We start from the raw sequence: 19,721 nt of genomic DNA, 5'->3' as shown, positions 1-19,721 counted from the left end.
TTAAAGTTATTAGGCCATCGCCAAGCTTGCATAATTCAAAAAGACAAACATAGGGAGAGACATACTCATTCTCATTATCATTGGTCACCTCTGAGGGCTATTCTATTCTGATTTGACAATTTTGTAGCTACAATACTCGACCATCAAGGTTGAAATAGACAATAACAGAGTTTGAGGCACTATTATGTCGACTCAAGGGCAGGAAAATAATCCACCGGCACCTCGAATTCGTCAGGAGGAGTTTATCAATGGAAGTGCTGTGGAGAATGACCAGAATGATGTACCCCAGGAAGAACAGGTTACTCCTTTATCCTTGATGATACCGTCTTTCGAGTCTGTGGCGATGTTGCCCACACCAATGACCTACACGCCGCCTGCCAGTTTGCCAAAATCTCCCAAGCAAATGCTCGTAAACCCTAAGAGGAGAGGTGAATCCAATCAAGCTCAAAGAGTTGATGCTGGACTACAACATCGTGTTATATCTGAGCTGTTTCCTCTTCCTGATAATGCACAACAAAGAGTGAGCTCTTTACCAACCGTTAGCGAAACTTCCTCATCCAATAACTTTTCACTGCCTGCGAAGAGTGAAACTGTTGGGCCAGAAAGTGCTGATGACGAGTCAATTTTGACTGGATATGCCTTAGACAATCTGGATGTGCCGCTGAGATGGCGCAAAGTGAGACAGATAGGTTCGGGAAATTTTAGCAATGTGTTCCTCTACAAGTCTATCGATAAAGTGACTAATCCAGAATTGCGACAAGTATCGGTGAAGAGGGTCAAATATCCCGAAGAGTTGACGAACAAACGCTCTGTGAATGAGCAACTGGCGAAAGAACTACTCTCAAGATTAGAGAGCTCTTTGACTAGAGAGTTGGCTATCCTAAGAAGTTTAGATCATCCATGCATTGTTAAGTTATTCGGTGTGAATAATCCCATCTTTATCAAAAGCAAGAAACCGCTGAGAGACTTGATGTTACACGATGACAGACTGCCGCTTTGTGACATGATTATGTCCTACTGCTCTGGTGGAGATCTTTTGATGGCGGCAACAAGTTGCAATGGGAAACTCAAATTACCGTTGATTCAGAGACTCTTCGCTGAACTTGTCATGGCAGTTCAGTATTTGCATGATAATAACGTCATTCACAGAGACATCAAGCTGGAGAATGTACTTCTCAAGTTCCCATTGGAGGTTATAATCGATATGAGCGACTCTCCAGTTTACATGAAACACAATTTTATAGAGTTAGCAGATTTTGGTCTCTGCAAGAAAATCGAGCCTGGTGAGTTATGCACCGCTAGATGTGGTTCTGAAGACTATGTGTCACCGGAAATTCTCATGGGTGTCCCATATGATGGCCGTCTGAGTGATACATGGGCGCTGGGTGTCATATTATATGGTCTCTTGGAAGATAGATTACCGTTCGACCCACCACCTAACGCTTCCGCAAGACAAAGAAACAGAGCCACATCTCACAGGATTGCACGCTACGAATGGAAGTGGTTTCGATTACATGATAAAGACCTTTCTGCCAAGGAGATCGTTGAGCATACTTTGACTAGAAAGAGTGAAAGATGGACGATTAATCAAATTAGAGAATCAGCTTTTATCAAGACAACTGCCGATATTCTACCTTTCTAAGAGGTTTATACTAGAGCCACCTTAGCGTGAATTTGAGTCCAACTTAGTGCATGTTATATAATGATTGTAATATTTTTTAATTCGACATCCGTTAAAAGGTGCCAGAAGATGATATTTAGCCACGCGTTGACCACTGGATAAACATGGAACTTGACATTCAAGAATAAGACCATTGACACTCACAAATTAGCAAAAAATAGCGGGAATGTCAGTTACAACAGATGGAAGCAAGGTGGTATTAACCCACCCAGACGACAAGACCAGCTGTGTGACTATTTTGAACTATGGTGCAACTGTGACTAGCTGGAAATTAAAGGGACAAGAACAGCTATGGTTATCAGAGGCAGCAAAATTGGATGGTTCCAAGCCTGTTAGAGGTGGTATCCCGCTTGTCTTCCCGATCTTTGGTAAGAGTAAGACAGATGATGCATTGGGTAAATTACCTCAACATGGTCTGGCTAGAAACTCTACCTGGGAATTTTTGGGCCAGACAAAGAGCAACCCACCTACTGTGCAATTTGCATTGAGCCCTGAAATTGCTAATCAAGAGTTAACCAAACTATGGCCATCCGATTTCTCTCTAGTTTTGACCATCGAGTTAGGTCTTGATTTCTTAAAGACAGCTATCGAGGTGAACAACCCATCCAAGACCGAAGAATTGAAATTCAACTGGCTGTTTCACACTTATTTGAAGATCGAGGATATCGAGGATACTTTTGTCTCCAATTTAGTTGGTATGAAGCTATATGATCAATTGCTACAAGAGACGTATGTCGATAAACACCCTGTTGTCACGTTCCATGAAGAGAAGGATCTCGTTTACAAAAACATCGCCGATGAGCGTGTGATCCAAGTGGTTCGTAGAGGTGAACCTGTTCACACTCTCAAGCGACACAACTTGCCAGATGCCGTCGTCTGGAACCCATGGATTAACAAATCCAAATCGATGGCAGATTTTGAACCAAAAACCGGCTACGAGAAAATGCTTTGTGTGGAACCAGGCCATGTTCATGATCTTATCACTCTGGCCCCAGGCGAATCATGGGATGCTTACCAATTACTGTACAGAGATGAGTTGAAATATCAAGCGATCGAATAAGTCGCTTGTAAGTACATTATACATCGAGTCGTTATGTAAACCTCTATTTACTAGCCTCAATCTCCTCCAATACTTCTTCCTCATCACCCACATCATCAAGCTCTTCTGGGAAACCTGCGGCACCCAGGTCCATACCACCAGCACCTTGTGCTAGCTGTTGTTTCAAGGCCTCCATATCTGGGTTTCCGTTCATCATCATATCGTTCATATCGAACCCAGCTGGTGGTGGAGCGTCTTGTTGTTCGTCCTCATCCACCCATTTGTTGAAGTCCGTCTTGATGTATGAATATTTTACCTTTTCTTTAGTCAAACGTGGCCAGTATTCCAAGCCCAAATCCTTCTTGAATATTTTCAAGAAATAATGTTGACCGTTGGCGATCTTATGCAATGTCTTGTCGGGTATAATTTCCTTAAAGAAATCGATGTGCAAATGATACTGGTGAGAAGATTCATCGCCTACATGACCCTTTGACTTGGCGGTGAATTCTAGGGAATCAGATTCGATCTTTACAGATGGATTCTCACAGTCTGGGATACCAATTGTGATCATCAAATAGTTTTCATCAGCATCGGTTTCGCTGGATCTTTGGGCCCAAAGCACTTCGGGAGTTAGAGTTTTTGAAGCAGACATGATTATAGGACTTCGAAGAGTTGATTGTTTCCAAATGATGAAAAGACAGTGTTTATTGAGCAAGCTCTTATATATAATGGTTACTCCCCTTCTTTTCCCGAGGCGCTATAATGGAATTTTCCAGAATAAGGAAGAATAAGACTAAGAGAACTGAAAAATTGAAAGGAGAGGACTCTAAGTGCTTTGAGAGGACAATTGGCAAGTTCAATAGAGACTAATGAATGGCCTGGAAGATACACTGGCCCAAGTTTCATGAGTTTCTGATAAGTGGGCAAGTAGTAAAAATAATTGGACAAGTCCGGAGTCGAACCGAAGACCTCTCCCATGCTAAGGGAGCGCGCTACCAACTACGCCACATGCCCATGTTATGTTTGATGATTGAAATACCATTTCTAAAATACCTAATAACTAAAAATGGTCAGCTGATCGACTTCATTAATTAGCCATAGAAGCCATTAGTGAATGTGATCCACTGTATTGAAGATCACATTCACGTCATTTGATCTATTAACTGATCTCTTTGAGTTCTGCCATGAGTCGTTCACCTCCTTGTACCCACAAACTGGTTTTACTCTTCTGCGATTCTGCTTATGGCGCATGCAGCACATCCCTTTCCATATAGGTGTTTTGAACGACTACTGATTGCCTCAAGAAGACTCGCCTTTTCTAAAGTGACCCCAAATCAATCTTAACTAGTTGCTGATAATACAAGATCATAGCTTCAAGTGCACTAGTTTGAACTATGCCAAGAACATAGAGCTTCAATGCTTCAGAGGGACCATTGGAACCTGATCTAACTTCATCGACAAGCTTTCAATGGTTGAAAACTCACTTGAAATTGGTTCGGTTGGTATTATCCTCGCTATGTATCGTTTCGTACGGGAGCTTGCTACGATTGAGATGAGAAAGTAGGGCTTAATGGTGGCAAAACAATAGTAAGATGACTACTCTATAAGCACAAGTTAGATCGTTATATTGTTTAAAATACCTGGAGGGCATTCGATGGTGCTGTCATTACACCTGTGAACTTGGGCAAATAATTTTGAAGATCGTTTTTAGACTTAGTGACTCCGAAGATTTCGCGTGTTTCCCATCAAGATATTGACTATTTGAGAATTCACTAAATTCCCATACTTGAAGGATTATCCCTTTGATTACATACCAACACGCTGGTACTACAATATATCTGAGCTCATGAGGGATTCTAATCATAAATCTATTCTTACGAATAGACCCGTCGTGACTATCACGTCCACCGTTTATGACCGAAGAGCTTTAGATATAAATTCCGATATACCACTGATAAATTCACTGAACCATTTAACTTATCTTACATCTAATTCTGGGAAGGTCAGAGAAACTGTGGCAGGAGACGGAGCTCTGGAGAGGCTCGTTGCGATACTACATGATTGTTATATACCACTTTTTGTTTTAGTGGGATTTGATTTGAAGCATGTTAGCAAACATAAGAGGGCGCAAAACATATGGAAACAGAAGAATAGGGCCATGTGCGCGTGGAAATGGACTTTGGCATTTCAATGCTTGGTTCTTACAGGTACCAGAGGTACTGAACAGATAAGGAAGAAAGTAGTGTTGTCGGGAGTCATACCTGTATTGGCAACAGTGCTCGATAACTATTTGATATACCATAAGAATTACGATCATCTAAGGGGAACCGCCATTGAAGTATCTCTAAAGCCCCTGGAGAGTGAAGAGAGCTACTTATTATTACGAAAGGATGAAAATGAGACTTATGAACAATACATCGCATATCTCAGTGGAGTAACACTTTCACATGGTGAGAATTTTGTTAGTGAAGAGATGTTACGGCCAAACACTACTATACCTTCAGACTTTGCCGACATATGGTCCACCAGCACAACAGAGGTGGAGAAAGAGGTCAATCTCGAGACCCGGGTAGACGAAAAAGATGTAGGGGACAGAGAACATATTGTTGACAGTTTTGCCACAGATGATGACCAAACCTTCAACATATCAATTCCTCGTGAATTCTTTCTCGGAAAAATCGTTCCAAAGCAGGACGATGTCATATGGTCTTTGCAACTCCTAGCATTTATCTCCAAATACACCTACATGAAACAACAACTACAAAACGTTGAATTAGTTGAGTCTTTATCATTCAGATCGATTCTCAGTAGGGTCAGAAAAAGGGTCAAATCGGAATTCAGCAGCAATCATTCATCAAATGAGTGCTCTACCATCTCAACAGCTGATACGACCATGGAGGATGCCTATCCTGAAGAACCCAAAGCGAAAGGCGATGCATTCTTAGTTGAGTTACAGAATTTGGTCGAAAGTTGCAAACAGACGGACTTGCCAACAGAGGACGAGGGCCATATCCAGAATTATAGACATTTTAATTTTAGCATTTCACAAGAGCATAAACAATCAAGAATTGTCCAGGAGAGACAACTAGTGGAGAATTTCAAGGAAAAATGGGATTATAGCGAATTAGCTACCGATTTAGACGACGAGACGTGGTCATTCATCAATTCCAAAGAGCGCGTAGACCTATTCCCGCTGGTCGAACGATGCACAGTCAATCATGAAAACCCTCATGATATGGTCTATTGGAGTTCTGTTATCATGAGAAATTCGTGTCGGAAAAATGAAGTAACTGGGGTTAGACAGTGTGCTAATTTTTCATGCGGGAAATGGGAAGACTACCCACGACAGTTTGCAAAATGTCGACGTTGCAAGCGTACCAAGTATTGCTCCAGGGATTGCCAATTGAACGCCTGGACGTATCACAGATATTGGTGTCACGAAGTAGGGTCAAGTATGAGCACAACTGCGAATACCACTGGCGCAAACACACCAAGCGCTACCTATTCCTCACATCATCCTACAGGCCAGGCCCATGGCACTACTGTAAATTTCAACACAAATGCCAACGCTACGGAGGAAGTGACAGGAATCGGTCTAGGGGTAACTCTCCCCACTACCGATACGGATCTTAATGTCGGCACTAATAATACGGCGGCAGCTACAGAAAGTGCTAACAATACTGACAGGTTGAGTATCGTAGAAGGAGCCAACGTCATCGGAAGACCCCAGCGTATAATCAACGAGGCAATCGAGCAAAGAAACGGAATGATGCTCACAGATGAAACTGGGAATGATAGCTTAGCATGAGCGATACATTATGTAGCTTATACCCTTTACAAGTTTTTCAGGTCAGGAGTTTTTAGATTTTACTTTTTTGATATACAATGCGCGAACTTCCGAACGCTTAAACATCCATAAGGTTAGACTAATCTGATCATCAACTGGTATAAAGAGTATCAATATGTTCGAGATAGAATTGAATGACATAATCAAGTCGAGCCTGAAAAGTGCAAAAGAAAGTGAGTCCAGGAAGGAGAGATGTTCTGAGATTGAGAGTATCTTGGATAGTGGTTGTATCTCGATCAATGCGATGATTGAATACTACGACGAATACTGGAAATCCAGGATATCCTTGAAACACTTGCTATCGCCCTTGCAGTTTAAATTTAAGACAAAGCATGTTCCAGGATCTCGCTATAGTCCTGAATTTAAAAGAGAATTAGAGAAATTGGATTTGAGACAGCAGGAAAGCTCGTACCAGGAATTGGTCAAGAAGAGCAATTTAAATGGTAGTGCATATGGAGCCGATACAGACTCCCTCACTCCATCACAGATGGCCAAGGAGATAAGAGAACAGATAACCACCGTATTCAACGTGCTGGTCAGTGTGGTGTCCGTGGTGTTTGCCGTGTGGTACTGGTCAGGCAGTTCAACTTGGCTGCCACTACATTATCGGGTGATATTGTGCTTGTTTTTCGGAATTCTCATTCTAGTTGCAGAATTGGTTGTTTATAATAGCTATTTGAGAAAGATCAGCGATGCAAAGGAGAAGGAACGGGCCAAAATAGAGAAGAAAAAGGTTGTAAAGGAAATCGTAATATGAAGGCCATGAATTAGTCGTGTTCTCCGGTGATGGAGACTGCGAGCGGAGCTGTAGGTAAGGAGTCCAAAGCGATCTTTTTGTTGGCCAAAAACGGGATGAAACTAATAACCTTTTCTCTGATGGAAAAGCCTGCATCGGCATACCTCTGAATACTTGTGAAGAAAGACCACCTTAGCAGCATTAGATAAAATTTGATAAAGCCAAAATCGGGCCAAAGAGTCGAAGTAAACTGAATATCAGAGTTCTCATGAGATTGCCACAACATGTAATCAGACAACCTCATATGACCACTAGTTCTAATAAGCAAATCACATTTGTTCGAAAAGTCATCAAGGTACATCCGCTCAGTGAAGGCAGAGACTGTGAATTTTCCGAGATCTGATTTCTCCTTCAAAGATTTCTCGATAGAATCATGGACTGTATGGTAGATATCATTTCTTGAAGTGTATGGGAAACAAATGTATAATGTGAAATCAGCACCATCCTTGGTGAGTTTCTCAACATTTTTTATCTTATCCCTCATCTCCTGGGACACTAGCGAATGATCACCAACGATCCTGATGCGTGCTCCATACAATGGATCCTTGAAACTGTTAGCCCTTTGAGCAAACTCGTCTAACTTCACAGCAAACATGTTGTATAAATTATCCACTTCTTCCTTGGGTCTATTGAAATTTTCAATAGAGAATGCATATGCAGATACACATTTGATTCCAATATTCTTGCAAGCGTAACAAAGGTTTAATAAGGCCAATCCTCCTGCTTCATGACCTCTTTTAACCGACATACCGCGTCCTTTGGCGTAACGTCGATTACCATCCATAATGAAAGACACATGTCTAGGAACTGGCCCCACTCTAACCACACCAATCAACACATTCTGTAATTGTCGATACAGTATCACAAACAGTTTAATCGATGCAATCCAGATCAAAATCACCATGAGCTCATCTTTGATAAACTTGAAACATGCTTCCACCCTAGTAAGTTCACTTCTCTCAGCCCTTGGACCTGTCAAACGATTTCTAATACCCTTGGGAATCCTCATCTTGGAGGTATACTTCAATACCTGTCTCTAGAGATTGATAATGTAAGGCTCACTTATGTTGAATGTTTGAGATAGGCCTCAAGATCTTCAACCCTGAAATAGCCGCCCCGATAAAATTTGACTCAAACATGTCTAACTTGTACATTTATGATTGGTATAGTCTACACAGTCTCTATAATGAATTGATGCTTTTGTTATGATGGGAAATGACCTATGATCAGTGACCCAAAACTTGTCTCTCGATGGAGTAAACCAACTTCATGGTCTGCTCCATCATCGTCAGACATATGATGGTATGAGGTGCGATTCTGAACACTTGCGCTTCGAAACCTTTGTAAAGAGCTGACACACCTTCGATTCTGACAGTCTTGATGAAACAATCCAATGGACCCTTGTATAGATCACCTTTTTGATTATAAATTCTGGTCAAGATAACATCCCATGGGTTCATCACAACAGCGACACCAAGACCAGAGATTGTACTAGCTGTCAAATGTAGACCTGTACCATCCTTCATTATATCATGATTGAGTAGGAAGTGCTTGGCTGTATTGTAGATGGGCAATTGGACCGAAGAGCCAGCACCGGTTCTCAAGATGGCTGCATCGACACCACGGTATAGACCCATGAAACCTTCCTTTTGGAAGATAGTCTTAAGACCATTCCACACACCGGTGTAGTGCGTTTGTTCACCAATCTTGACGACATCAGAGTAGGATTGTAATCTAGTCTTAACCAAAAACAGAGGGGACCCTAAAACAGCACCTATAATACCAGATGCCGCACCAGAGACAACATTAATGGTAACATTTTGAACTTTGTGTGGTTCTTCCTCTGGGTAAAAAGTTTTGTTCATGACTCCTCTCAATGGCTCGTAAAATCCCAATCTTGATCCGTTCAAACATATTTGGTAAATATAAGCAGCCACTAGACCTTTTTGCAAACCTCTAATACCTTCATTCTTGAAAATGACTCCCATACCCTGAACTGGGTTCTTATAAGTTCTCTGCAAGCTGGAAGATAATTCACCTTGCAATTGCATTCTGATCTTGACCAACTCGATCGGATTCGTTACAGTAACGGCAATACATGCTGCCAATCCACCTGCAGTAAAAGAACCAAACTTGCTGATCTTTTGAGCAGCGCTCTTCTCTATCACCTTCCCTTCGTTAGCTTTTTCCGACATTACACAACCTACAAGTCTTTGATGAGTGTCTATTGACAAAGATGACTATAAGACAACAATCGAGTGCTATATACAAATTTTGCAATCGATTAACAAGTGGACAGGAGCCGTCCATAATATAGTAATGGCTCAAAACGACTGACTGCAACTTTGTTAAATTCACTATTTTTTTTTTTTTCAGGCAAGAGCGTTTATCGCTGTCGCACCCAGCAACGGGCCGGTACCGGTCAGTACAACAAATAATATGACTTGTCGACTAATTTACCTGAAGTTGTTCAACATGGTACCACAGTCTGCACAATAGTAGCCTGCTTCTCTTGCAGAGGCAGCGGAGTTCGACAATGCAGTAAATTTTGTGCCGTTGCACACTTCGCACCTGAGGCCTGCGGCGGGACCGTTCTTGCCCATCGAGGCTGATCTCTTAGTATCTCTTGAAGTATTGGCTGAGTTCAGGCTGCCGTTAGAGGAGTTGAACAATGAATTCTTGAAGACGGAGCTACCTCTTAGACGTCCCACTGGCGTTTCATCCGCTTGCTGTGTATTGCAGGATTTTACGGGACATATCAGGCTTGCTGTGTTAAATCGACCAATAGGTCCCTGACTGCCGACACTGGCCTGCGAATATGAATTTAGCGAATCTGAACTATTGAACTTGGCGTGTTTAACGTCTCGTAACCTTTCTAGCACTCTTTCTCGTATGTTTCTTGGCATATCTGCTCTAAAAACTCGAATCAGACCTTTCGTATCGGTGGTAACCATGATCGTTCCAATAGCTTCTACTACACCTGGGGTAGTTCTGGCTTCGTAATCGCTACCTATGGCGGATCCCAAAGGCTCAGTATCGGTTGAGACAGATTCACGGTCTGCGTCAGAATAATCATCCTTTCTGCCGATAACTTCCAAAGTATCCGTTTCCTTGTAAAATTCGAGAGAAGTATCGCAGATCAAATCGTTTGACATTGACAAACTCTTGCTTGTCTCTGGTGGTGCCAAGTTCGCCGTGGTAACAGGAGCATGATGTGCATGAAACGAGATGGAGCGGGTATTTTTGATGGGCTGTGACGATGCAATGCCATGAGGGCGCGGCAAGAGATCACTTAGATGCAAAGAACCTGGATTATGATGCCGATTTTTAGTCTCGCTGTTGTGATGTAACGAATTACTAATTAATCTTCTTAAGCCTTCACCAGTCTTATGAGGTTTAGAGGTCTCTTTACTGGGTTCATGGGAATCTGAGGATTGAAGTTTCCATGAGTATACCCAATGGTCGTCACTGCCACACACTACCAAAGGTTGGTTTTTCCAATACGTCAACTGTGCCCGATGTTGTGAGACACCGCTCTCGAAGCCTCTAAGTATTTCAAGACACTTTTTAGTCTTCAAATCAAAAACTCGAATTCTGCAATCATTAGATGTGACTACTAGTCGAAGTGAGCCGTAACTTGTAGGTTTGAAGCATTGCAAGCAAGTCAGACGTGGGCCATGATGCGTTTTCGACCCTGGTCCAAGTAAATCTTGGTTATCCTCCACCTGTGTGTCCTTATCCGTGACGTGGAATGAAGATACAAACTCAAGGCCACGAGTTGTGAGGACTATCACATACCCGTTGAATGTACCGACTATCGTGTACTCTCCGTCTCCTGGGGAAACCGTGATTGAAGTGACTAAGTCTTGACAATCAAATTCAAATGTCACCTCATTGTCAAGGATTGACCACAGCCTGCACTTGTGGTCCAAGCAACCGGTTATTATAAAACGATCATCAGATGGATGGAAAAGGACGCAAGTAACGAAATCTGGGTGGTAGAAAGCTGTCAGGGACGAAGAACGTTCAGGATGCCATAGGCGAACAGACTTATCCATAGATGATGTGACTAGGAAGTTATTTTTTGACCAGTCCATGTCCAAAATGTCAGATGTATGTTCGTTGAACCTTCTGATTGGATTCGGATGAAAAACAGGAGCATATAAACTGGACGTGCTGACTTTGGAGTTTGGTTTCTCATTTGTTAGGTTACTTTTAGAATCACCACTCAAAGAGCCTTTTGGGCTTCCGCCTAATAATTGTTGTCTGACCATTAACGATTTCATTTTAAAGGCCTTCTGCGATTCCTGAGAAAAATCAAGCTCCCATCTTTCAGCAGGGGATCCAATAACCTTCCATATACAAAGACTCCCATCTTTACTTCCCGTGGCCATATATTTTCCGTCTAGGCTGAACTTTGTCACCCAAATCGCCCTTGATGAAGGCTCTCTTCTCGAAGAATTCGACTTGCCTTTACTACTTTTTTCATTATTATCATCGTCATCCTCATAAGATTTCATTTGTTGAGCCAAAAACAACCTTCTAAATTGCCTTAAATGCTTACCTTTCTTTTCAACTTTAATGTAGTGCGGCTCTTTCAAGTAACTCTCAAATTGGTCTCTGTCAATTGATCCCAAGAAATTCCGAAGTGTAGAATCATGGTTTCGTCCTGGTCCTTTGGAAAGCTTCTCTTTCACTTTCAGTAAAGTCTCCGGAATTGGTTGAGCAGCTGATCTTGCATTGGCTTCTTCTTGACTTATTTTAACATTGAACGTCAATGGCTGAAAATCAGCTGAAGCTTGACTCGAGGAGCCGGAGGTGCTCTTATTATCATTATCAGCAGCGACTGGAATGGCTGTCGAATCTACGATATCCGTCTGATCGCCTTCGTCGCTCGAAAAGGGATCATCTTCGGACTTGCTAATACTTTCTCTGCTCTTTGAACCCTCTTTATGATGATGCTTATTCCGAAACATTATACTTTACAATAATAGGAAGTGTTTCCAATTAGCCTCTTCTTGTCAAGGAATTTCAACTATTGCTCAACCACAGGAAATTTGCTCGTTAACCTGATTCATATCCACCCAGCGAGGGGTTTTATATTAGCAGATAATCCTAATTTCAATTCCAAGCCAAATCCGAGTTGCTGGGGATTCCAATGCTCTTTTTAGACTTGTTCAGTTTATTTGCTTGCTCTAGGACCCTGTACGGGTCTTAATTTAAATAGGCGTCCAATTTTTCAGTTACTTCCGCTTGGCAGGATATTTCATCTGTGGGCTTAGTGCAACTGAGCCACCAGAGCAGGCGAATAAGACCATCAGGAGAGTTGCAAGATGTCAGTTAAGCCTATAGATACGTTTATCACCAACAGTGTGCAATTATTCGAAGCCAATCCCTCGCAAACGATCTTCTCGATATCCTACAAATGCAAATCTAAGAGCACACAAAAGAAACCCGTTGTGTCATTTAAGACTCACAACTCACATTTATCCAACCATTACAAGTTTAAGACCAACAAGAGTAAAGATGTCTCGAGACTTTTAAGTGCATTGGGACCCAGAGGTGTTTCAATAACTCGTGGAAAGATCGAAAAGAGGGCCATGAAGCCTGTAACTAAAAAGCTTGGTAAGAAGAACAAAAAGAAGGCTCATGTGAAAGATGTTGTCGGGTTGAGTACTCTGATGGTCAATACTGATGTGAAGGAATACGTTCCCGTTGTTGAAGAGACTACTAAGCAAACTGAAGCGACTTCATCTAAAAAGAAGAAGCAGAACAAGAATAGAGGTAAGAAAAAACGTTAAATCAACAAGTCCCTATGTAAATTATAATTATTATATGTCATTTCTTCATTTTGCTTTTGGAAAAGCCCTGTAATCTATTTCTTAGATCTCTTCTTCTTTTTCCGCTTCTTACGCTTATCACCAGAGTTGCCCACGCTTGATGAACTTTCGTTATGTCTAGTATCTGTTAGCTCAAGCTCTGTGACATGTGCCTGTGCATTGGGGTCCATGTTTTCAAGACTAGTATTACTGGGATTGTTTTCCCTGTCATAAGCAGATGATAATCTTTCATACCTTTCTAGATCGCTTTCAGCCGCTTCTGGAATGACCGATAGTGCTCTTTGAGCCATTGGCCGCCAGTTGGATGAACTTCCTTCAACGGCCCGACCCCTGTTGATACTTATGTTACCAAAAAAATCATCGGTATCTCTGTCATCGCAGTACTTGGGCGGTATATCTTCACCTCTCTGCAAGATTGTATCTGTCTTAATCTCATTTCCTGTATAAGAAGGAGGTATGCCAATTTCACCGTAAACGCTACCGAACCCATATTTCTTCACATTGGCCTCGATAAATACAAAGCCTACTTGCCCTAGATTGACATGTAGTTCCACTTCATCAGATTCCAATCCGTTTTCAGCTGTGATTTCATGAACGCTCAACAGATCAGGAGGCAGTTCAACCTCTCTTCCCTCTGAGAGACTTTCACGCAAGGCAACATTATCAGGATCTTCTAACAGCCCATCCTTCGTGTATGTTCTAGTGAAAGCAGCATTCAGAGAACCTATACCAATAAATAAATCAATACCAACATTTTGAGTGACATCCATCATTTTTTTCCCATTATGCGTAATGAAAATTGTACCGGTTCTATACCTATAACCAAACCCAACAACATCACCTTCTTGCAACTTCGGGAGCAACGTACTGGCCATAAACGGATTATTTATACGCAATTTACCGGTTGACTCATAACCTATTGAGAATAGTGACATACCGGGAATCCTGAAATATGGATAAGGGAAAGTCATCAGCCCGATGCTGAACACTGCGTTAGAAGTTTTACTGTGTCTGAAGATCTTTACTTCAAAATAAACAGCATCTTTCTTATTGAACGGGAGTGGGTAATTCATAATTGTAGAAGAGCTTTTGTTGTATTTCGTGAAACTGACATCTAGTTTATCCTGTATTAGAAAACTGGGCAGAAAATTCCCCTCTTCATCGGTATTATCATTGATACTCGGCAGGAAACTATAACTCTGAATACCGCGATCCTTGATAAACTGTAAATCACTCCCATTGACGAAAGTTCCGAATTCTTTCACATTAGGTTCATTGACTTTTTGAAATTCCTTAGCTCTATTGTACATGTCAAGCTCAAAAGGCGACATCTTGGGCAGCTCAACAGATTCCTGCTCCTGCAAAAGAGCTTCATCATCAAATTGACCAGCCGAAGTGAAACTGGCATCTAGAAGAATAGAATCCCGCTTCTTGTTAAACAGAGAATGAAACCCTCCACCGGCGCCAGCTTCTTCATCGTATTCTGCTTCATCGGCCCCACAAAATGTAACATAGACAGCTATCACAACCAGTACTACCATAAGCAAAGCGAAAGTGACCGACAGACTGATGAGGAATGCCAGACTGATGGTCTCAGAGTCATCAACGTTCGGTGGAACTGGATAAGGATCATCTATAGCACCAGAGACAGTGCTTTTGAGGAACTCTTGTCCCATTTCACTGCTAAGAGATATGATACCCATCAGAAATAGGCATAGGTGTTACACTGTTTAAAACCTATGTATTAAATCTCTTCTCGGGGTTGAGTGTATATTCTAATCCGCCTTAAATCCTTATGATCTATCTAACTATATAACAATAGACGATTTTTCTCACAAGATGTCAGTAAATAAAATGAATAAAATGATAATATAATGAAGTATAGATGATTAGATATGCATTGGTATAGGTTCTTTTTACTCTTCGAACTCATCACTCTCGTACTCCCCACTCACTTCATTCCACTCGATGTAGTACTCTTTCATCATGATCTTGTAGCGTTCCAAGATTAGAGGGTCGTATGGGAAATAACTTTGTAAATCGATGAATTGTTGCCTTGTAGCGAGAGACCAAGTCATGGCAGCAGATGAATAGGCGCCTTTTCGATCTGTATCACCTCTACCGATTATTCCCCTGAGCCGTTGGTTATTGTTGTTCTCAATTATGCTGAAGCAGTAAGCGACGTCTTCATGTTGAGATATGCGTGCGAACATGAGCATGACATTTTCGTTACAGTATTTCAGTGGGTTGAATTTGGATATTACCATTCTTTGGAAGAATTTTTCTAATTCGCATTCCCAGTTTCCATCTCCGTCTCTGAACAATTGGTATCTAAAGCAGAAGATGTAGCAGAGCGACTGGAATGCAGCGTAAAAATGCTTGAATCGATCCATTCCACCTGGTTGATCGACTTCTTCTTCTCTTTCTAGCACATACCGGTTCAACCAAGAGGTCAAGTAACTGGCGACAAAAATGATCTGCGTTCTAGAAAGCTTTTTTGCCCTTGCGATGTATGAACCCAAATATTGAAGAGATTTGATTCTAGTCTCCGCTGTTTCTGTAGGTGAAAATGAGATATCGATCAGTGTGACCAAAAATGAATCCATAAGTTCGATCTGCTGCTGCGAGATATGGAACATTATGTATTGAATTGACTTTGTGAAATAAGTGGGAAGAACATGCGTTTTGAACAGCGTTGTTATCGTGTTGAATATCGAAACACCTTCCCCAGATTCCAGACTTTCAGGCGTAACTTTATCACCAAGACAATCTGTTATGAGTGTGAGTATAGCATCCAACTTAGTGGATAGTTCTTTAATATTTTGTGAAGATTGGACGTTGTATTCTTCTTGACCTTCCATTACTTCGTCGTCGTCGGAGGCGTCAGAGTCATATTTCGTTTCATTTCCATCAATTTCTTTATCCTGGTCATCATCCTGTTCTTCATCCTCATCCTCATCGTCTTCATCATCATTTAAATCATCATCGTCAATATCATCATCCAATTCGTCCAGTTCATTTTGCAATTCCACGTCTAGGGAAATAACTCTCTCGATAATTAATGACCATGCCTGAAATTGTAATTCTTTGCAATAACCAGTGAATTTGAGCAAATTGGAAATGTAATTGACCAGCTTTTTACAGGAATCATTGTTGTTTGGGAACAGCTTGGGCATATATATGTCAATGAACCCCATCGAAGAGGGAATCATCTTTAAGAGGTATCTCAGCATGTCATGATGACTTACTGTCTTTTCAAGTGGCAAGTGGAACCCCGATATTAGTACCATTGATACGTCCTGCCACCATTTAGGTATACTCGAGCAGAGCACTCTAATGAAGAATATATATTTACCTAGAGTCTGTGATGGCAGTTCCCACCACTTCTCAAAGTTTATGATAGCTTGTATCAGTGGCGATGCGCGTGATGTGTCAATCCTATTGATATTATCGGACAGCACATCCAGCAATACGCCAAGATTGGTAATGCTAATTTGGTTTTCACTCTTCTTCGGTAGTGCAACCTGGTTAGCAATTAGGCTCAGCTGTGTGCAGGATTTCTGAAGGATCAAATTATTGTTAGTGAATCAATTAATCAAACAAAGGAACTGGGAAATAAAACGATTAAAACATACACTTTCTAGCTCGTCCAATGCAGATCTTACAAACTTCTTGTACATCTCAATGGAAACATCGGAATCGTCATGATTGGTTATACCATGAGATTCCGCAGAATGCATCATTACTTGATCGGAAAATTTCACTTTACGTTTCTTTGGTTCGATTGAAGTGAGTCCCATGTCCTGTGCAGGTCTCTTACTAGTATTTTCAAAAGCCATCATCATGAAGAGTATTTGAAAACAAACTAGCTGAAGAGATAGGTTTGCGATCACTCTCTTGCTTTATCAAATGTGTATGATTTATATGTGTGAGATGCTCATCGCTAAAAAATTTTCTAGTGTCTTTTAAAAATCCCCTTCCCTGAAGACATCGCCCAAAACGGGTATACACTATAATGATGAATTTGACGTTATATATATGGTAATAGTTTAGGTTTATGAATGGGTATTCGTCGTGTTTATCTTATGCTTCTTCCCTGGACCATCGAACTGCCTAGTTGCTCGTTTCCGACATAGGTCCAGCCACCAAACTGCTTCTGGACACTTTCACTTAAAAACTCGTCCACCACACTATCGATGGGCTTCTCTCTAGTGAACTCTTGATCGAAATTACTAGTATCTATGGCGCTAGTGACCGGTGGTTTGTATGGTGGGATGTAGCCCTTCATTAATAGCCGTTTCCATGATAATTGGCTGAAGAATGGATGCCTTTTAATTTCGTGGGCTCCATTGTAACCCAACCTTCTCTTTGGATCACGGCTTAACAAACCAATCAACAAATCCTTTGCGTCTCTATCAAACCCATCAGGGAATCTGAGGGGTTCTTGCAAAATTTTTTTGTACATCTTTGGAACATCTTCGTCGTAGTATGGGGGTAAACCTGTTAGCATCTCATAAAGAAGGACACCTAAAGTCCACCAGTCAACAACTTTTGAGTAACCCTGGCCCAGTAGTAGCTCTGGGGCGAGGTACTCTGGAGTGCCGCAAAATGTATCAGTCTTTTCCTTATCCTTCATGTTGAGCTTACACAACCCAAAATCACATAGAGCGATATGCCCTTGATAATCTAACAGGATATTTTCAGGTTTTAAATCACGGTAAATGACGTCTAGGCTGTGTAGCGTCTCCAAAGCGCACAATAACTCAGCCGTGTAGAATCTCGAACGTGAAAGATCGAATCTTCCTTCCTTTTGCAGGTGATAAAAAAGTTCACCACCATTGATAAATGCTAGCACCAAATACAGTTTTTCTGGAGATTGGAATGAGAATTTTAACGGAACGATAAATGGACAATCGACCCTAGCCAGTACTGTCCTCTCAGCCAAAGTGTGCGTAACTTCAGATTTAGAAACAATGTAGGCTTTCCTGAGTGCCTTTAAGGCGTAAACTTTTTGAGTATCCTTCTTCCTGACTTGCATGACTTTACCAAATGAACCCTTACCGATGACTTTAAGCAAATCAAAATCATCAATAGATAAAGCCTTATTTTTGGCTGGTTTATAATCAACACTCATATTGATCCTACCCCAACCATTATCCAAGGAGATCCAATGATGATTAAACAACCTGATGTTGGCGGCTGAATCAATCTTCAAGTTCACCGGTAGATGGAAGGAATCGAGATGAATATCCTGGTTTGAATTAATCTTGTCCAACATTGCTTGCAATGCTTCGTCGTGAGGACCCATCTCTTGTTGCCATGTTTTTGAAGGAAGCAAAATTGATGGAATCCTAGCAAAAACATCGATCTTCAAATAAGGTAGTTTTCTAGTGACATCAAATGTCGAGATTTTATTGAAAACAGGGTTCACCATGGTTCCGTATTCAGGTTCGATTGTAGCTACTGTGTTGTCATACTCAATAGTAAAGTAAAGCAAAGGGTTCAAAGTTTCAGGCCCTGGTAGCACAATTGTTGCTGGAATAAACTTAGTACATTGATCTCCGGGCAATAAATTCTCGTCAGCTGGTCCCTGGCTTCCCAATTGTATTCTTGAAAGTTGAGAACTTAACGAATCTATTTCTGAGGCAAGGTTCGTACGGCTAGCGGTGATACCAGAGCTCAATAGTTTGCCCAAAATTTGTTCATTTGAAGTTATTGGGAAAGGCAAGCTAAATCCTTCTCCGTTGTAAACCTTGATAGTCATCATACCTGCAGTAGATGTGGAATTGTTGGCATGTACAGGTGAAGGCGCAGCTGGAGTGTCATCAGTGACTGAAGGTACAGGAAAATCCGTATCTGGTTCTTTAGAGTGTGAAGCCCTCGGCGAACTTATTTCGGCAATCCCAGCATCAAATTCCTCTCTTACAGTTGAAGCTGTCGAGGAAGTATCACGAGATAAGCGTACAGGTGCAATTGAAGCCGATGAAGGAACGATAGTCTCCTTTCTATCCATAGAAGGGCGACCTAAATCTGCATCATTAACAGATAAGTGTAAATCGCCGTTTGAACCTGAGGAGTCATGATCGAAATGAAATAGTTTACCGCCAATCCCACTATCTTTCTTCTCTTTCTCCTTTTTTCTCTCCATCTCCTTTCCTCCTTGGATCTACCAAATTTGAACTTCCCAAACTTCCAATAGCTCATTTTAAATACACTACTCGCCAATAAGCCCCAGTTAATCCCCCCTTAGGCTCAGCTGTAACCTCAAAGCAGACTCCTCTGTGTTAAAAAGGTTCTCCTATTGCTTCTTTAGATGGTCTATTTACTTGATCGTTAGCCCCAAGCCGCCTGGCGCAACGCGAGAAAATCTACTGTAGGCAGCAGATCTTGAAACTTATGAAGTTCAAAAGTTTCAAATAGAGTGGTACTCAGTCAAAGAAATGATTAGTTGGTTCCGCAATTCAGGAAATTGTACAGGAATATATTAGTGGCATTGTTCGTCTAGCACTAAAATCATA

General features: G+C 41.4%; 12 protein-coding genes and 1 non-coding gene across 13 annotated transcripts; 5 read left to right on the top strand and 8 right to left on the bottom strand.

Annotated features, from left to right (window-relative positions):
* Nucleotides 1-184: 184 nt before the first annotated feature.
* Nucleotides 185-1,642, top strand: PRR1 (serine/threonine protein kinase PRR1; the record flags this gene model as incomplete). The annotated part of the gene is made up of 1 exon (XM_003678728.1): nucleotides 185-1,642. One exon carries the CDS (start codon nucleotides 185-187, stop codon nucleotides 1,640-1,642), a length of 1,458 nt encoding a protein of 485 aa, XP_003678776.1.
* Nucleotides 1,643-1,847: 205 nt separating this feature from the next.
* TDEL0A02320 (glucose-6-phosphate 1-epimerase) lies at nucleotides 1,848-2,741 on the top strand (the record flags this gene model as incomplete). Its single annotated transcript, XM_003678727.1, has 1 exon — nucleotides 1,848-2,741. One exon carries the CDS (start codon nucleotides 1,848-1,850, stop codon nucleotides 2,739-2,741), a length of 894 nt encoding a protein of 297 aa, XP_003678775.1.
* A 43-nt stretch (nucleotides 2,742-2,784) lies between these two features.
* SBA1 (Hsp90 cochaperone SBA1) lies at nucleotides 2,785-3,372 on the bottom strand (the record flags this gene model as incomplete). The annotated part of the gene is made up of 1 exon (XM_003678726.1): nucleotides 2,785-3,372. One exon carries the CDS (start codon nucleotides 3,370-3,372, stop codon nucleotides 2,785-2,787), a length of 588 nt encoding a protein of 195 aa, XP_003678774.1.
* A 289-nt stretch (nucleotides 3,373-3,661) lies between these two features.
* Nucleotides 3,662-3,734, bottom strand: TDEL0Atrna9A. The gene has a single exon. It is a non-coding gene; the product is annotated as a tRNA-Ala (tRNA).
* An 832-nt stretch (nucleotides 3,735-4,566) lies between these two features.
* On the top strand, nucleotides 4,567-6,528 carry MUB1 (MYND-type zinc finger protein MUB1; the record flags this gene model as incomplete). The annotated part of the gene is made up of 1 exon (XM_003678725.1): nucleotides 4,567-6,528. One exon carries the CDS (start codon nucleotides 4,567-4,569, stop codon nucleotides 6,526-6,528), a length of 1,962 nt encoding a protein of 653 aa, XP_003678773.1.
* Nucleotides 6,529-6,682: 154 nt separating this feature from the next.
* On the top strand, nucleotides 6,683-7,324 carry VPH2 (Vph2p; the record flags this gene model as incomplete). The annotated part of the gene is made up of 1 exon (XM_003678724.1): nucleotides 6,683-7,324. The coding sequence occupies one exon, from the start codon at nucleotides 6,683-6,685 to the stop codon at nucleotides 7,322-7,324; it is 642 nt and encodes a 213-aa protein (XP_003678772.1).
* Nucleotides 7,325-7,334: 10 nt separating this feature from the next.
* On the bottom strand, nucleotides 7,335-8,372 carry SRT1 (ditrans,polycis-polyprenyl diphosphate synthase; the record flags this gene model as incomplete). Its single annotated transcript, XM_003678723.1, has 1 exon — nucleotides 7,335-8,372. One exon carries the CDS (start codon nucleotides 8,370-8,372, stop codon nucleotides 7,335-7,337), a length of 1,038 nt encoding a protein of 345 aa, XP_003678771.1.
* Nucleotides 8,373-8,589: 217 nt separating this feature from the next.
* Nucleotides 8,590-9,558, bottom strand: OAC1 (Oac1p; the record flags this gene model as incomplete). Its single annotated transcript, XM_003678722.1, has 1 exon — nucleotides 8,590-9,558. The coding sequence occupies one exon, from the start codon at nucleotides 9,556-9,558 to the stop codon at nucleotides 8,590-8,592; it is 969 nt and encodes a 322-aa protein (XP_003678770.1).
* Nucleotides 9,559-9,819: 261 nt separating this feature from the next.
* DGR2 (Dgr2p) lies at nucleotides 9,820-12,339 on the bottom strand (the record flags this gene model as incomplete). The annotated part of the gene is made up of 1 exon (XM_003678721.1): nucleotides 9,820-12,339. One exon carries the CDS (start codon nucleotides 12,337-12,339, stop codon nucleotides 9,820-9,822), a length of 2,520 nt encoding a protein of 839 aa, XP_003678769.1.
* A 357-nt stretch (nucleotides 12,340-12,696) lies between these two features.
* On the top strand, nucleotides 12,697-13,164 carry SRP21 (signal recognition particle subunit SRP21; the record flags this gene model as incomplete). Its single annotated transcript, XM_003678720.1, has 1 exon — nucleotides 12,697-13,164. The coding sequence occupies one exon, from the start codon at nucleotides 12,697-12,699 to the stop codon at nucleotides 13,162-13,164; it is 468 nt and encodes a 155-aa protein (XP_003678768.1).
* A 74-nt stretch (nucleotides 13,165-13,238) lies between these two features.
* Nucleotides 13,239-14,906, bottom strand: SSH4 (Ssh4p; the record flags this gene model as incomplete). Its single annotated transcript, XM_003678719.1, has 1 exon — nucleotides 13,239-14,906. The coding sequence occupies one exon, from the start codon at nucleotides 14,904-14,906 to the stop codon at nucleotides 13,239-13,241; it is 1,668 nt and encodes a 555-aa protein (XP_003678767.1).
* A 213-nt stretch (nucleotides 14,907-15,119) lies between these two features.
* On the bottom strand, nucleotides 15,120-17,045 carry RRN3 (rDNA-binding RNA polymerase I transcriptional factor; the record flags this gene model as incomplete). The annotated part of the gene is made up of 2 exons (XM_003678718.1): nucleotides 15,120-16,763; nucleotides 16,839-17,045. The coding sequence occupies 2 exons, from the start codon at nucleotides 17,043-17,045 to the stop codon at nucleotides 15,120-15,122; spliced, it is 1,851 nt and encodes a 616-aa protein (XP_003678766.1).
* Nucleotides 17,046-17,281: 236 nt separating this feature from the next.
* On the bottom strand, nucleotides 17,282-19,351 carry YPK1 (serine/threonine protein kinase YPK1; the record flags this gene model as incomplete). The annotated part of the gene is made up of 1 exon (XM_003678717.1): nucleotides 17,282-19,351. One exon carries the CDS (start codon nucleotides 19,349-19,351, stop codon nucleotides 17,282-17,284), a length of 2,070 nt encoding a protein of 689 aa, XP_003678765.1.
* Nucleotides 19,352-19,721: the final 370 nt, after the last annotated feature.

This window comes from Torulaspora delbrueckii, chromosome 1 (genome assembly GCF_000243375.1).
Source record: "Torulaspora delbrueckii CBS 1146 chromosome 1, complete genome".
NCBI lineage: Eukaryota > Fungi > Ascomycota > Saccharomycetes > Saccharomycetales > Saccharomycetaceae > Torulaspora > Torulaspora delbrueckii.
This window is presented reverse-complemented; position numbering and strand designations above follow the sequence as displayed.